This window comes from Saccopteryx leptura, chromosome 2 (genome assembly GCF_036850995.1).
Source record: "Saccopteryx leptura isolate mSacLep1 chromosome 2, mSacLep1_pri_phased_curated, whole genome shotgun sequence".
NCBI classification, from domain to species: Eukaryota; Metazoa; Chordata; class Mammalia; order Chiroptera; family Emballonuridae; genus Saccopteryx; species Saccopteryx leptura.
In genome coordinates this window covers 382076820-382093457 of record NC_089504.1, presented here as the reverse complement: position 1 = coordinate 382093457, position 16638 = coordinate 382076820, and the positions used below count along the sequence as shown (strand labels likewise).

The 16638-nt window shown below is 42.4% G+C and overlaps 1 protein-coding gene and 1 non-coding gene across 2 annotated transcripts in view; one reads left to right on the top strand and one right to left on the bottom strand.

The window, feature by feature from the left end:
• PI4KA (phosphatidylinositol 4-kinase alpha) overlaps window positions 1-16638 on the bottom strand; it is a 131423-nt gene that overhangs the window by 105345 nt on the left and 9440 nt on the right. Inside the window, exons 2-3 of the mRNA XM_066365440.1 lie at window positions 7663-7779; window positions 6506-6599 (exon numbers count right to left, since the gene is read on the bottom strand). Of these exons, the coding sequence (XP_066221537.1) occupies window positions 6506-6599; window positions 7663-7779 (211 nt within the window). The remainder of the gene's footprint in view (window positions 1-6505; window positions 6600-7662; window positions 7780-16638) is intronic.
• Window positions 15495-15570, top strand: TRNAD-GUC (transfer RNA aspartic acid (anticodon GUC)). Its single transcript has one exon. It is a non-coding gene; the product is annotated as a tRNA-Asp (tRNA).

Genomic DNA, 16638 nt, shown 5'->3' with positions numbered 1-16638 from the left:
CCCCTGGTGGGCGTGCCGGGTGGATCCCGGTCAGGCGCATGCGGGAGTCTGTCTGACTGTCTCTCTCCGTTTCCAGCTTCAGAAAAATAAAAAAAACATTAAAAAAAAAAAAAAAAGCCAGAGGAAACCCGTAGAGAGCTCTGTGACAACATGAAGAGAAATAACATCCGCATCATAGGAGTTCCTGAAGAAGAAGAAAAAGAACAAGGGATAGAGACTATGTTCAATCATATCATAGCTGAAAACTTCCCTAAATTAATGCAAGAGAAACTCTCACAAGTCCAAGAAGCACAGAGGACTCCATTAAAGAGAAACCCAAAGAAACCTACACCAAGACACATCATAATTAAAATACCAAAGCTAAGCGATAAAGAGAAAATATTAAAAGCTGCAAGAGAAAAAAAAGTTATCACCTACAAAGGAGCCCCCATAAGGATGACATCCGACTTCTCAACAGAAACACTTGAGGCCAGAAGAGAATGGCAAGAAATATTCAAAGTAATACAGAACAAGAACCTACAACCAAGACTACTTTATCCAGCAAGGCTATTGTTTAAAATTGAAGGAGAAATAAAAAGCTTCCCAGACAAAAAAACAACTCAAGGAATTCATTACAACCAAACCAATGCTGCAGGAAATGTTAAGGTGCCTGTTGTAAACAGATCAAAGTGGGAAAAGAATATAGCAAAAAAGGAATACACCTTTAAAGAAGAAAATGGCAATAAACAACTTCATATCAATAATAACCTTAAACGTAAATGGATTAAATGATCCAATCAAAAGACATAGGGTAGCTGCATGGATAAGAAAACTGGACCCATACATATGCTGTCTACAAGAAACACACCTTAGAACAAAAGATACACATAGACTGAAGGTAAAAGGATGGAAAATAACATTTCATGCAAATGGAAATGAAAAAAAAGCTGGGGTAGCAATACTTATATCAGACAAGTTGGACTTTAAAACAAAGGATATAGTAAGAGATAAAGAAGGCCACTACATAATGATAAAGGGAATAATCCAACAGGAAGATATAACTATTATAAATATCTATGCACCTAATATAGGAGCACCCATATATATAAAGCAGACTTTGATGGATTTAAAGGGCGAGATCAACAGCAATACTATAATAGTAGGGGATTTCAATACCCCACAACATCACTAGATAGATCCTCAAGAAAGAAAATTAACAAACAGCAGACTTATTGGAAACACTAGATCAACTCGATTTAATAGATATCTTCAGAACCTTTCACCCTAAAGCAGCAGAATATACATTATTTTCAAGTGCTCATGGTACATTCTCTAGGATAGACCACATGTTAGGACACAAAAGTGCTCTCAACAAATTTTAAAAGACTGAAATCATATCAAGCACTTTCTCCGATCACAGTGGCATGAAACTAGAAATGAACCACAACAGAAAAGCTCAAAAATTCTCAAACACATGGAAACTAAATAGCAGGTTGTTAAATAATAAATGGATTAAGAATGAGATCAAAGAATAAAAAAATTCCTAGAAATGAATGACAATGAGCATACAACAACTCAAAATTTATGGGACACAGCAAAAGCAGTACTGAGAGGGAAGTTCATAGCACTACAGGCACACTTTCAGAAGCTAGAAAAAGCTCAAATAAACAACTTAACCCTGCATCTAAAAGAATTAGAAAAAGAACAGCAAGTAAAGCCCAAATGTAGTAGAAGGAAGGAAATAATAAAGGTCAGAGCAGAAATAAATGACATAGAGGCTAAAGAAACAATACAGAGGATCAATGAAACTAGGAGCTGGTTCTTTGAAAAGGTAAACAAGATTGATGAACCTTTAACTAGACTCACCAAGAAAAAGAGAGAGGACTCAAATAAATAAAATTAGAAATGAGAGAGGAGAAATAACAACTAACACACAGAAATACAAAATATTGTAAGAAAATACTATGAAGAACTGTATGCCAAAAAACTAGACAACCTAGATAAAATGGACAAATTCCTTGAAACATACAATCTTCCAAAAATCAATCTGGAAGAATCAGAAAACCTAAACAGACCGATTACAACAAATGAGATCGAAACAGTTATCAAAAAACTCCCAACAAAGAAAAGTCCGGAGCCCGATGGCTTCACAACGGAATTCTACCAAATATTCAAAGAATAACTAACTCCTATCCTTCTCAAACTATTTCAAAAAATTGAAGAGGGGCCCTGGCCGGTTGGCTCAGTGGAAGAACGTCGGCCTGGCGTGCAGAAGTCCCGGGTTCGATTCCCGGCCAGGGCACACAGGAGAAGCGCCCATCTGCTTCTCCACCCCTCCCCCTCTCCTTCCTCTCTGTCTCTCTCTTCCCCTCCCGCAGCCAAGGCTCCATTGGAGCAAAGATGGCCCGGGCACTGGGGATGGCTCCTTGGCCTCTACCCCAGGCGCTGGAGTGGCTCTGGTCGCGACAGAGCGACGCCCTGGAGGGGCAGAGCATCGCCCCCTGGTGGGCAGAGCGTAGCCCCTGGTGGGCATGCCGGGTGGATCCCGGTCGGGCGCATGCAGGAGTCTGACTGTCTCTCCCCGTTTCCAGCTTCAGAAAAATTAAAACAAAAAAAAATTCAAGAGGAAGGAAGACTTCCAAGCTCCTTTTATGAGGTGAGCATAATTCTGATTCCAAAACCAGGCAAAGACAACACAAAGAAAGAAAATTATAGGCCAATATCTCTGATGAATATAGATGCTAAAATCCTCAACAAAATATTAGCAAACCGGATCCAACAATATATGGAAAAAATCATACACCATGATCAAGTGGGATTTATTCTGGGGAGGCAAGGATGGTACAATATTCGTAAATCAATCAATGTGATTCATCACATTAAAAAAAAGGAGAAAAACCATATGATAATTTCAATAGATGCAGAAAAAGCATTTGATAAAAACCAGCACCCATTCATGATCAAAACTCTCAGCAAAGTGGGAATACAGGGAACATACCTCAACATGATAAAAGCCATCTATGAGAAACCCACAGCCAACATCATACTCAATGGGCAAAAATTAAAAGCAATACCCTTAAGATCAGGAACAAGGCAGGGGTGCCCCCTTTCACCACTCTTATTTAACATAGTCCTGGAAGTCCTAGCCACAGCAATCAGACAAGAAGAAGAAATAAAAGGCATTCAAGTTGGAAAAGAAGAAGTAAAACTATCATTATTTGCAGATGATATGATATTGTATATAGAAAACCCTAAAGTCTCAGTCAAAAAGCTACTGGACCTGATAAATGAATTCAACAAAGTGGCAGGATATAAAATCAATACTCAGAAATCAGAGGCATTTTTATACACCAACAATGAACAGTCAGAAAGAGAAATTAGGCCCTAGCCGGTTGGCTCAGCGGTAGAGCGTCGGCCTGGTGTGCAGGAGTCCGGGTTCAATTTCCGGCCAGGGCACACAGGAGAGGCGCCCATTTGCTTCTCCACCCCTCCCCCACTCCTTCCTCTCTGTCTCTCTCTTCCCCTCCCACAGCGAGGCTCCATTGGAGCAAAGATGGCCGGGCGCTGGGGATGGTTCTGTGGCCTCTGCCTCAGGCACTAGAATGGCTCTGGTTGCAACAGAGCGACTCCCCAGAGGGGCAAAGCATCGCCCCCTGGTGGGCATGCCGGGTGGATCCTGGTCGGGCGCATGCGGGAGTCTGTCTGACTGCCTCCCCGTTTCCAGCTTCGGAAAAAAAAAAAAAAAAAAAGAGATTAAGAAATTAAGGAAACAATTCCCTTCACAATTACAACCAAAAAAATAAAGTACCTAGTAGTAAACTTAACCAAGGAGACTAACTTGTACTCGGAAAATTACAGAGCATTGATAAAAGAAATCAAGGAAGATACAAACAAGTGGAAGCATATACCGTGCTCATGGTTAGGAAGAATAAACATCATTAAAATGTCTATTTTACCCAAAGCAATCTATAAATTCAATGCAATACCAATGACATACTTCAAAGATATAGACCACATATTCCAAAAATTTATATGGAACCAAAAGAGAACACGAATAGCCTCAGCAATCTTAAAAAAGAAGAATAAAGTGGGAGGTATCACACTTCCTGATATCAAGTTATACTACAAGGCCATTGTACTCAAAACAGCCTGGTACTGGCATAAGAACAGGCATACAGATCAATGGAACAGAACAGAGAACCCAGAAATAAACCCACAGTTCTATGGACAACTGATATTTGACAGAGGAGGTAAGTAAATACAATGGAGTCAAGACAGCCTCTTTAACAAATGGTGTTGGGAAGGCCCTGGCCGGTTGGCTCAGCGGTGGAGCATTGGCCTGGAGTGCGGGGTACCCAGGTTCGATTCCCAGCCAGGGCACATAGGAGAAGCGCCCATTTGCTTCTCCACACCCCCCCCCTCCTTCCTCTCTGTCTCTCTCTTCCCCTCCCGCAGCCAAGGCTCCATTGGAGCAAAGATGGCCCGGGCACTGGGGATGGCTCCTTGGCCTCTGCCCCAGGCGCTAGAGTGGCTCTGGTCGTGGCAGAGCGACCCCCCGGAAGGGCAGAACATCGCCCCCTGGTGGGCAGAGCATCGCCCCTGGTGGGCGTGCCGGGTGGATCCCGGTCAGGCGCATGCGGGAGTCTGTCTGACTGTCTCTCCCTGTTTCCAGCTTCAGAAAAATACAAAAAAAAAAAAAACAAATGGTGTTGGGAAAATTGGACAGCTACCTGCAAAAAAATGAAACTAGATCACCAGCTTACACCACTCACAAAAATAAACTCAAAATGGATAAAAGACTTAAATGTAGGCCGTGAAACCATAAGCATCTTAGAAGAAAACATAGGCAGTAAGCTATCCGACATCTCTCGGAGCAATATATTTGCTGATTTATCTCCACAGGGAAGTGAAATAAAAGACAGGATAAACAAATGGGACTATATCAAACTAAAAAGCTTTTGCACAGCTAAAGACAACAAGAACAGAAATAAAAAGACAAACTACACAATGGGAGAACATATTTGACAATACGTCTGATAAGGGGTTAATAACCAAAATTTATAAAGAACTTGTAAATCTCAACACCAGGAAGACAAACAATCCAATCCAAAAATGGGCAAAAGAGATGAATAGACACTTCTCCAAAGAGGACATACAGATGGCCAATAGGCATATGAAAAAATGCTCAACATCACTAATCATTAGAGAAATGCAAATTAAAACCACAATGAGATATCACCTCACACCAGCCAGAATGGCGCTCATCAACAAAACAACACAGAATAAGTGCTGGCGAGAATGTGGAGAAAAGGGAACCCTCCTGCACTGCTGGTGGGAATGCAGACTGGTGCAGCCACTGTGGAAAACAGTATGGAGATTTCTCAAAAAACTGAAAATCGAACTGCCTTTTGACCCAGCTATCCCACTTTTAGGAATATACCCCAAGGACACCATAGAACGGCTCCAAAAGGAGAAATGCACCCCCATGTTTGTGGCAGCATTGTTCACAATAGCAAAGATCTGGAAACAGCCCAAGTGTCCGTCAGAGGATGAGTGGATTAAAAAGCTTTGGTACAGCCTGACCTGTGGTGGCGCAGTGGATAAAGCATCGACCTGGAAATGCTGAGGTCGCCGGTTCGAAACCCTGGGCTTGCCTGGTCAAGGCACATATGGGAGTTGATGCTTCCAGCTCCTCCCCCCTTCTCTCTCTCTGTCTCTCCTCTCTCTCTCTCTCTCTTTGTCTCTCCCTCTCCTCTCTATAATGAATAAATTTTAAAAAAAAAAGCTTTGGTACATATATACAATGGAATACTACTCAGCCATAAGAAATGATGACATCGGATCATTTACAATAACATGGATGGACCTTGATAACATTATACGGAGTGAAATAAGTAAATCAGAAAAAAACTAAGAACTATATGAATCCATACATAGAAGGGACATAAAAATGAGACTCAGAGACATGAACAAGAATGTGATGGCAACAGGGGTGGGGGGTGGGGGGAGGGGGGATGGGGTGAAGAAGGAGAGAGGGGTTGGGGGAGGGGAGGGGCACAAGAAAACCAGATAGAAGGTGACAGAAGACAATTTAACTTTGGGGGAGGGGTACACAGCACAATCAAATGTCAAAATAATCTAGAGATGTTTTCTTTCAACATATGTACCCTGATTTATCAATGTCACTGCATTAAATTTAATAAATAAATTAAAAAAAATCAAGGGAAAAAATATGATTTAAAAAAAAAAGAAATTAATATGCTTGGTAATAAAATTAAAAAAAAAAAAGTGCAATGGAAAGCTGGCTTACTTAGCCCTACCCTCTCCCTCCCTCATCCATAGGCCTTGGACAACGTGAGCAGACATAGCCCATGTGGCTGCAGGCAGGCTGTTGTTCCACAGCCAGAAGTGGAACCAGGTAGAAGCATCCTAACTGATGTGTTAATATAATTAAGCATTTGATTCTTACAGACAATGAACATACATATTCTTCTTTGCATTCAAGGAAAACATCACATAAAATTACCTCTGCCTTTCTGAGTTGTGCTTTCTTCTACCCAGTATACTTTTGGAAGACCTTTAAGAAGTCGAAGAAGGTAAGGAACAACAGAATCTTTGTGCTATAAAAAAAAAAGGATTACATTTAATAAAATATGTGACTGGTAGCTTTTTAGTATAAATTAAGCCTAAAGCAAAGTATACCCACATCCTAATCCCTTTACAGAGGAACATTCACATGATGTCGCACCCTTCTTGTTTCCTGACAGTCTGTACCACAAGTGCCTAAGGGAAGGGCTAAAACCTGTTCTTCTAGAGCTTAGTGTTCAGCCTGGCTCTGGTCTCCTCTTGGGGGCTGGGCCCTCAAGGGCTCCCCCAGAAGAAGTATGTGCATGCACACACACTCAAAACTACCTTCACGCTCAAAACTGTCCTCAAACCCTTCAGTGGGCCCCAGGATCAGATCTTCTCTAGACTGGAGAGAAGCTCACAGCCACATGCTTCTAAACTTCATGATGCTTCTGTTGTTATTCATAACCCTAGGTTATTTTTTGTTTGTTATGTTTTAATATTCTGCTTCATTTAGCTTTTCTTGAATTAAACATTAGACTTCATAGCCATCACTGGCCAATGAAAATTAACTTCTTTCTAGTTTCCAAACTAGTCAATCAGAATATAACTTTATAACCTCCCATTACTGGCTCTTTTGGTTGTTTCCCTATTTATAGATGCTCCAGTTAAAAATTAGGTAAGTGTGTTCCAGAGAAAGGGAATACTATTTGATGCTCTAAAATACTGAAAGAACATGTGGTGGTTGTGACTATATGACTATTAAGATCTGTAACACTCCTTCCACTGAAAAGTGGAGATGAATGCACCTCTCCTAGAAAACGGGCTGCCTTAGAGACTTGCTTCTAGTGCAGCGGTTCTCAAACTGTGGGTCGCGACCCCGGCGGGGGTCGAACAACCAAAACCCAGGGGTCACCTAAAGCCATCGGAAATAAAAAAAGACTCATTCCCACCTGTTCCACCTACTCTGCCCTGCCTACCGCTAACTACTTTTACTAAGTTTGTATGAATTCTTCTAGTATTGCTTTAGGTAAACATAAGTAGGTATCAATTTAAATTCTAATTACACCTCCCTTTTATACTGTATAAAACACTTTCAATTTAGTAACGACTTACCTGAAGATCAGATTCAATGAGGAAAATGCCCAACGCAATCACTGCATCTCTCCGCCTTTCATCTAATTGGAAGATTCCATGGAAATCTACTGGGCACATACAAAGCAGCTTTTGGACCTAGAAAATAAGACCAAAATACCCTCAACTGATTAAAAAATTATCAGCCTACATTCAGAATAAACCAATAACATAAAAGGCCAGTGAGTCTACATAATCAATATGTCAGGTTTTCCAATTAAAAGATCAAAAAAAGCCTCACCAGGCGGTGGCGCAGTAGATAGAGCATCGCACTGGGATGCAGAGGACCCAGGTTCTAGACCCCGAGGTCGCCAGCTTGAGCGCGGGCTCATCTGGTTTGAGCAAAAGCCCACCAGCTTGAACCCAAGATTGCTGGCTCCAGCAAGGGGTTACTCAGTCTGCTGAAGGCCCGCAGTCAAGGCACATATGAGAAAGCAATCAATGAACAACTAAGGTGTTGCAACGCGCAATGAAAAACTAATGATTGATGCTTCTCATCTCTCTCCGTTCCTGTCTGTCTGTCTGTCCCTGTCTATCCCTCTCCCTGACTTACTCTCTGTCTCTGTAAAAAATAAATAAATAAATAAATAAAAATTAAAAAAAAAGAAAGCAAGCAAACTCCTTTTGTTTGCCTGGAATTTTTTTTGGTATTTTTCTGAAGCTGGAAACGGGGAGGCAGTCAGACAGACTCGCGCATGCGCCCGACCGGGATCCACCTGGCATGCCCACCAGGGGACGATGCTCTGCCCATCCGGGGCGTCGCTCTGTCACGACCAGAGCCATTCTAGCGCCTGAGGCAGAGGCCATGGAGCCATCCCCAGCGCCCGGGCCATCTTTTGCTCCAATGGAGCCTTGCTGTGGGAGGGGAAGAGAGGGACAGAGAGGAAGGAGAGGGGGAGGGGTGGAGAAACAGATGGACGCCTCTCCTGTGTGCCCTGGCCAGGAATCGAACCCAGGACCTCCGCACGCCAGGCCGACGCTCTACTACTGAGCCAACCGGCCAGGGTCTTGTTTGCCTGGATTTTAAAAATACACATACAAAGGGACAACACAGGCCTAAAAGAAAAGCACCTTCTCATCTGAAAACAGTCAACAGGTTTTGTCCTAGCAATGTGCCTTCTATGAATGATTGTAAAGAAGTAATTAGAGCCTGACCAGGCGGTGGCACAGTGGAAAGAGCATCAGACTAGGATGCAGAGGACCCAGGTTTGAAACCCCGAATTTGCCAACTTGAGCGCGGGCTCATCGGCTTGAGCGCAGGATCACTGGCTTAAGTGTGGGATCATAAACATGACCCCATTGTCCCTGGCTTGAGCCCAAAGTCACTGGCTTGAGCAAGGGGCCACTTGCTCTGCTGTGCCCCCCCCCCTCCCTGGTCAAGGCACATATGAGAAAGCAATCAATGAACAACTAAGGTGCCACAACAAAGAATTGATGCTTCTCACCTCTCTCCCTTCCTGTCTGTCTTCCCTGTCTGTCCCTCTCTCTGTTTTCGTCACACACACACACACACACACACACACACACACAAGAAATAATTAGAAACTCGGGCAAAGATTACATAAAATACTTTCATCCCAGTGTTGTAAATACTAATTAAAAATTGGAAATCTGTTTAATGTTAGGAGACTAAATGATTCAATCAATTGATGAAATATTAGGTTAAATCATGCATGAAATAGCAGATATTTAACCATTTGTGAACTATATATATAAAAAACAATGCTTTCATATAGTTTTACCTAATATTACAGACATTAAAAATAATATACATATTTTTCCAAAAATAAGCAATGACAGAACAACGCTCTAAATGTTCAATAGGGCCCAGGCCGGTTGGCTCAGTGTTAGAGTGTTGGCCCAGCATGTGGAAGTCCAGGGTTTGATCCCTGGACAGGGCGCACAGGAGAAGCACCCATCTGCTTTTCCACCCCTACCCCTCTCCTTCCTCTCTCTTTCTTCCTCTCCCGCAGCCAAGGCTCCATTGGAGCAAAGTTGGCCAGGGCGCTGAGGATGGCTCTGTGGCCTCTGCCTCAGGTGCTAAAAAATGGCTCCGGTTGCAACAGAGCAAGGAATCCAGATGGACAGAGAATCGACTCCTACTGGGCTTGCCTGGTGGATCCCAGTCGGGATGCATGTGGGAGCCTGGCTTTGCTTCCCCTCCTCTCACTAAAAAACAAAAACAAAAACAAACAAAAAAATGTTCTATAAAGTCAGGAGAAGAATGGTCTGAATTACCATACACAGAGAAAATACTGTAAGAAAATATATCAAAATGTTGCTAGTTTTGAGAGACATAATGACCAGTGGTTTTAAATTTTTTCGTTGTGCTTTTTCATATTTGCCAAAATATGTTCTAGGGGAATATATCACTTATGAATCAGGCTAAATTTCCAGTAAGTTAAAATGAAAAACATATACATATGGGAGGAAGAGAAATCCATGCTTTTTTTTACTAAATGCTTAGGAAAGAGAGGAACAAAAATGCTAACTTCCCACTTCTCTTCAATGTTTCTCCACAAAAAGAATATGCTTCACAACCAGAGAGAAAATAAACTATAAAAAAGAGCTGTAGACCAACCACAATAAAGTGATCATTTCAGAGGTTTCAGCCACTTTCACTAGACAATCATATATCTTTTTCCCCCCTTTTTGTCAAGATTTTATTTATTGATTTTAGAGGATGGAGAGAGAAAGAGAAAGAGGGATAAGAGCGGGAACATTAACTCATAGTAGTTATTTCTCATATGTGCCTTGACCAGGCAAGGCCAGGGCTTTTAACTGGCAACCTATACATTCCAGGTTATCCACTTTATCCACTGCGCCACCACAGGTCAAGCAACAATCACATATTTTGACAGAAAGAGTAAAGTCTCTCAAGAAATATTCCTGTAAATAAGAGATGGAAAGAAGGTGTATATCAGTGTGTTGCAAAGAATGTTGATTAATGAATCAACAGGTAAGCACAGAGAAGGGTCTGGGGCCTGTCAAAGTCCATGCACTTTGCACTGTCCTGTGCAATATTTAACAACACCCTGCTTGAACATACAGAAGACACACTGGGCCTCAGACCTGGAAGGTAAAACTAATGTGCTAAAAGACAAAATGAAGAATCAGAAACTCATCAAAAGTGGCACAGCCTCACCATTAAATATGGAAAAGAGGTAACTGTACAAAAAGAAATAACTTGTCAATATTCCCACATGACATACACACAACGTGATGCTTAAAATTTTAAATATTTTTGCTCTCAGTCCCTTTCTTTGTCCCTAGAGATTGCTCTGGGAGCAGAGTAAGAATTGTGTTTTATTTTTTGTTGTATATAAATAACCCTTTGAGTAGTGAGTTTTTTCATGCTCGCTGACCTCCGGGAGTGAGTTTTTTTTCTAAAAACTGAAATTAGTACCAGTTCCAGTTTTATTAACTTAAAATCATGTTTGTTAGATAACCAATTTATTGAAACAAGAACATACATTTGTTGTTGTTTTTTAAACGTCGTCTTACACATGTATGATCGTACTCTGGATGGTCAGGAGGCACAAGAATGTACATGAACGTTCGTACTACCCAAAGGAATAAATCTATTCTTGACAAATTTTAGGGTTGCGATAGCACATGGATGATAGAGTTAGACCCAGAGTCACATACTGGCTTTGGCACAGGCCACCTGGGTGACACGCTGATCTGCAGCTTCCCTATGGAGCTAGATGAGACTTGAACTCAGGACTCACCTCACAGTATATAAAGCAGTAGCCCATTCTACTGCTTTACATTAATGTCCTTCAAATGGCTTATATAAGAGTTAATCAAGTCAGTGTACCTTTAACTCATTCATTCAGTATTTACTGGGCACCAATTTCATGGGAGATTCTGTCTTGAGCACTGTGGATGCAGAATAAACCAGGCAGATGGGGCCCCTGCTCTCATTCTAGACCTGAAGAGACCAACCCAGTGAAAATCAGATCAGATAAAATAAAAACAAAGACAAATTTAAAACAAGAGGCTTAATTCTCCCTGTTGAAATTAGGGAATTCACCTGGCCTGTGGTGGTGCAGTGGATAGACTGTCGACCTGAAACTCTGAAACCACTGGTTTGAAACCCTGGGCTTGCCCAGTCAAGGTACACATCACAAGCAACAAGCAAGCAATGAACAACTAAAGTGAAGCAATTATGCCTGACCAGGTGGTGCAGTGGATAGAGTGTCAGTGTGGGACACTGAAGACCCAGGTTCGAAACCTCAAGATCACTGGCTTGAGTGCAGGCTCATCTGGCTTGAGTGCGAAGTTGATGGCTTGAGCATGGGATCAGAGACATGACCCCATGGTCACTGGCTTAAAGCCCAAGGTCGCTGGCTTGAGCCCAAGGTCACTGGCTTGGCTGGAGCCCCCCTGGTCAAGGCACATATGAGAATGCAATCAAGGCGGACCAATGGTGATGCAGTGGATAGAGTGTCAACCTGGGATGCTGAAGTCCCAGGTTTGAAACCCCAAGATTGTGGCTTGAGCATGGGCTCACTAGCTTGAGTGTGAGGTCTCTGGGATTAACTCAATCCTACAGTTCGCTAACCTGAGCTAGGGGTCACTGGCTCAGCTGGAGACCCCCAGTCAAGGTACATATGAGAAAGCAATCAATGAACAACTAAAGTGCCACCAACTACAAGTTGATGATGCTTCTCATCTCTCTCCCTTCTTATCCATCTGTCCCTCTGACTCTCTTCCTCTCTCTCCTTCCCTCTCTCTCTCTTAAAAAAAAAAAAAAGCAATGAATGAACAACTAAGGAGCCATAACTATGAGTTGATGCTTCTCATCCCTCTCCCTTCCTGTTTGTCTTTCTCTCTCACTAAAAACAAATAAATAAATAAAGTGAAGCAATTATGAGTTGATACTTCTTGCTCCCCCCTCCTGTAAAATCAATTAAAACCTTTAAAAAAAGAGGAAATAAGATTTTTTCTTTGTTTATTTACATCGAAACCTCACCACTGGCCTGACCAGGCAGTGGTGCAGTGGATAGAGCGTCGGACTGGGATGCAGGGAACTCAGGTACGAGACCCCGAGGTCGCCAGCTTGAGCGCAGGCTCATCTGGTTTGAGCAAAGCTCACCAGCTTGGACCCAAGGTCACTGGCTTGAGCAAGGGCTTACTTGATCTACTGTAGCCCCACGGTCAAGGCACATATGAGAAAGCAATCAATGAACAACTAAGGTGTCGCAACGAAAAACTAATGATTGATGCTTCTCATCTCTCCGTTCCTGTCTCTCTGTCCCTATCTATCCCTCTCTCTCTCTCTCTCTGTCTCTAAAAAAAAAAAGAAAAGAAAAAAAAGAAAGAAATAAAGAAAGAAAGAAAAAAAACTCACTACTGTACTTTCTTTCTGTGAAATGTATCTAAATTCCTTTGAAGACTAGATTGGCAATTTGTAAGCTTTATGACCTGGGAATCTTTTCTCAAGGACCTAGAAGTCACCTCTTTGGAATGTAAATATCAAAGGAGATAGTACCCCTACCTCTGTTTTTTTGGGGGGAGGGTAGGAGCCTAACTTCAGCAGACTCCCTGCTATAGGGTGCAAAATAACCTCTTGTCATAAAGACCGAAGTTTGTCTTACCTCTGATTAAAGCCAACTAGCTAACACATACATACGGTCACTCCAATTACAAGGTAAATGAACTATGTGTGACAAATGGTGCTGTCAAGTCCTCTTATCTGAGGACTTCTTACGATTTACCTTGAAAACATGTATGTGACAGGTTATATCTAGTTGGCTAGATATTACAGTGAGATTTCCTGTTTTTGCAATCTTTTAGTAGATTGCCTGCGACACATCTCATGTTTTGTTTAGTGCTTATTTAATAATTAAAATGTTTTCTTATACTGCCTTTGTTGAAAGCATTTCTGGGTTGGGAGATTTTTAAAATTTTTATTTCCCCAACAATAGGGTCACTTTCAAAGGAGTGACCAGGAAAGGCTCTTTAAGAAGGTGCCCATTATACTGGGACTGAGTAAGGAACCAATCAAGACAAGTTAGAAAAGAACATTCTGGCAGAGTCCACTGTGGTAGCAGCACTGTGGGAAAGGGAAAGGTGGGATCCCCAGGAGTCCAAATATAAGCCGAAACAACCCCATAGGTCACCACAGGCTAGGCTGGGGAGCCTGGATTGTACTCTAATAGCAACAGGAAGCCAGAGCTACCGAGGCACATACAGAGGCCTTAATGATTCAAATTTGGAATTGAGATTTAGAAAAATCTTGGCCTTGGCCGATGTCTCAGTGGTTAGTTAGAGCACTGGCCCAGCATATGGACATCCCAGGTTCAATTCCTGCTAAAATGGCAATATACTCCAAATTGAACCACAGATTCCTAACAATCCCTATCAAAATTCTAAGTAACATCTTTGCATAAATTGACAAGCTGACCCTAAATTCACATGGAAATTCAAAGGACCCAGAATAGTCAAAACAATCTTGAAAAACAACAAAGTTGGATGACTCACTCTCATAAATTTCAAAATTTATTGCAAAGTTACAGTAATGAAAACAGTGTACTAGGACAGGACAGATATATGGACCAATGAAAGAGCAGAGAATCTAAAAATAAAACCTCACATATACAGTCAACTGATTTTTTTTTTTTTTTTGTATTTCTCTGAAGTTGGAAACGGGGAGGCAGTCAGACAGACTCCCGCATGCGCCTGACCGGGATCCACCCGGCATGCCCACCAGGGGGCGTCACTCTGCCGCAATCAGAGGCATTCTAGCGCCTGAGGCAGAGGCCACAGAGCCATCCTCAGCAGCCGGGCAAACGCCGCTCCAATGGAGCCCTGGCTGAGGGAGGGGAAGAGAGAGACAGAGAGGAAGGAGAGGGGGAGGGGTGGAGAAGCAGATGGGCGCTTCTCCTGTGTGCCCTGGCCGGGAATCGAACCTGGGACTCACGCATGCTAGGCCAATGCTCTACCACTGAGCCAACCAGCCAGGGCTCAGTCAAGTGATTTTTGACAAGGGTGCCAGGACCACTCAAAGGGGAAAGAATAGTTTTCTAAAATAATACAGACACAACTGGATATTCATATGCAGAAGAAGGAAGCTGGACTCCCACCTCACACCATATACAAAAATTAATTCAAAATGTGTAAGACTTAAACATAAGAGCTCAACTAGAAAACGTCTGACAGAAAACTAGATATAAATCTTTGTGACCTAGGGATTAAGCAATGGTTGCTTAGATATAACACCAAAAGTATAAGCAACATAAATAAAATGGACATCATAAAAATTAAAGATTGTGCTTCAAAGGACACCATCAAAGAGCAAAGAAAACCCACAGAGAGAAAATATTTACAAATCATACGTCTGAAAAGGGACTTGTACATAAAAAATAAATTAACTAGAACCTGGCTGGTTGGCTCAGTAGTAGAGCATCAGCCGACGAGTGGAATTCCCGGGTTCAATTCCCGGCCAGGGCACACAGGAGAAGCGCCCATCTGCTTCTCCACCCTTCCCCCTCTCTTTTCTTTCTATCTCTTCCCCTCCAGCTACCAAGGCTCCATGGGAGCAAAGCTGGCCTGGGCACTGAGGATGGCTCCATGGCCTCCACCTGAGGTGCTAGAATGGCTCCGGTTGTGATGGAGCAATGCCTCAGATAGGTAGAGCATCACCCCCTGGTGAGCATGCCAGGTGCATCCCAGTCGGGCACATGCGGGAGTCTGTCTTTTTGCCTCCCCACTTCTCACTTCGGAAAAATAAGTAAATAAATAAAAAATAAAATTTTTTTTTAAAGAAATAAAGAAATGAATAAATAAATATAAAAAGAACTATTATGGCCCTGGCCGGTTGGCTCAGTGGTAGAGCGTCGGCCTGTCGTGTAGAAGTCCCGGGTTCAATTCCCGGCCAGGGCACACAGGAGAAGCGCCCATCTGCTTCTCCACCCCTTCCCCTCTCCTTCCTCTCTGTCTCTTCTCTCTTCCCCTCCCACAGCCAAGGCTCCATTGGAGCAGAGATGGCCCGAGCGCTGGGGATGGCTCCTTGGCCTCTGCCCCAGGCGCTAGAGTGGCTCTGGTCGCGGCAGAGCGACGCCCCCTGGTGGGCGTGCCGGGTGGATCCCGGTCGGGCGCATGCGGGAGTCTGTCTGACTGTCTCTCCCCGTTTCTAGCTTCAGAAAAAATACAAAAAAAAAAAAAAAAAAGAACTATTATAACTTACTAATATTAAGACAACTCTTTAAGGTCATCAAAAGAATCAAAAATTTTCCTGCCTCAGCCTGACCAGTGGTGGCGCAGTGGATAAAGCGTCAACCTGGAAATGCTGAGGTCGCTGGTTCAAAACCCTGGGCTTGCCTGGTCAAGGCACATATGGGAGTTGATGCTTCCTGCTCCTCCCCCCTTCTCTCTCTCTCTCTCTCTCTCTCTCTCTCTCTCTCCCCTCTCTATAATGAATAAATAAAATCTTTAAAAAAAATAAAATAAAAATAAAAATAAAAGTATTAAAAAAAAAAACCCTGGGCTTGCCTGGTCAAGGCACATACAGGAGTTGATGCTTCCTGCTCCTCCTCCCTTCTCTCTCTCTCTCCCCCTCTCTATAATGAATAAATAAAATCTTAAAAAATAAAATAAAAACAACAAAATGTTATTAACCTTCTATACCTTTGTGCTTCCAATTCTTTTAAAAAAAAAATTTTCCTGCCTCTGGGCCTTCGCACAAGCTGTACTTTGCACAAGTTAGGCATATTCTTTTTTATACACTTCATTGGCTAACTTCTACTCATCTTTTAGCTGTGTTTAAAATCTCCCCTGATATCCATATACATCAGGACTCCATTTTATCTCTCCTCATACCATTTACCTTTTCTTTTAATTGAGGCAAAATTCACCAAAACCATATACCTCTGCTTTCTGGCAATTATTACATTTTAAATTATATTTACTTGTAATATTTTGTTTAATGCTTATTTGTCTGCTTTTCTCTCT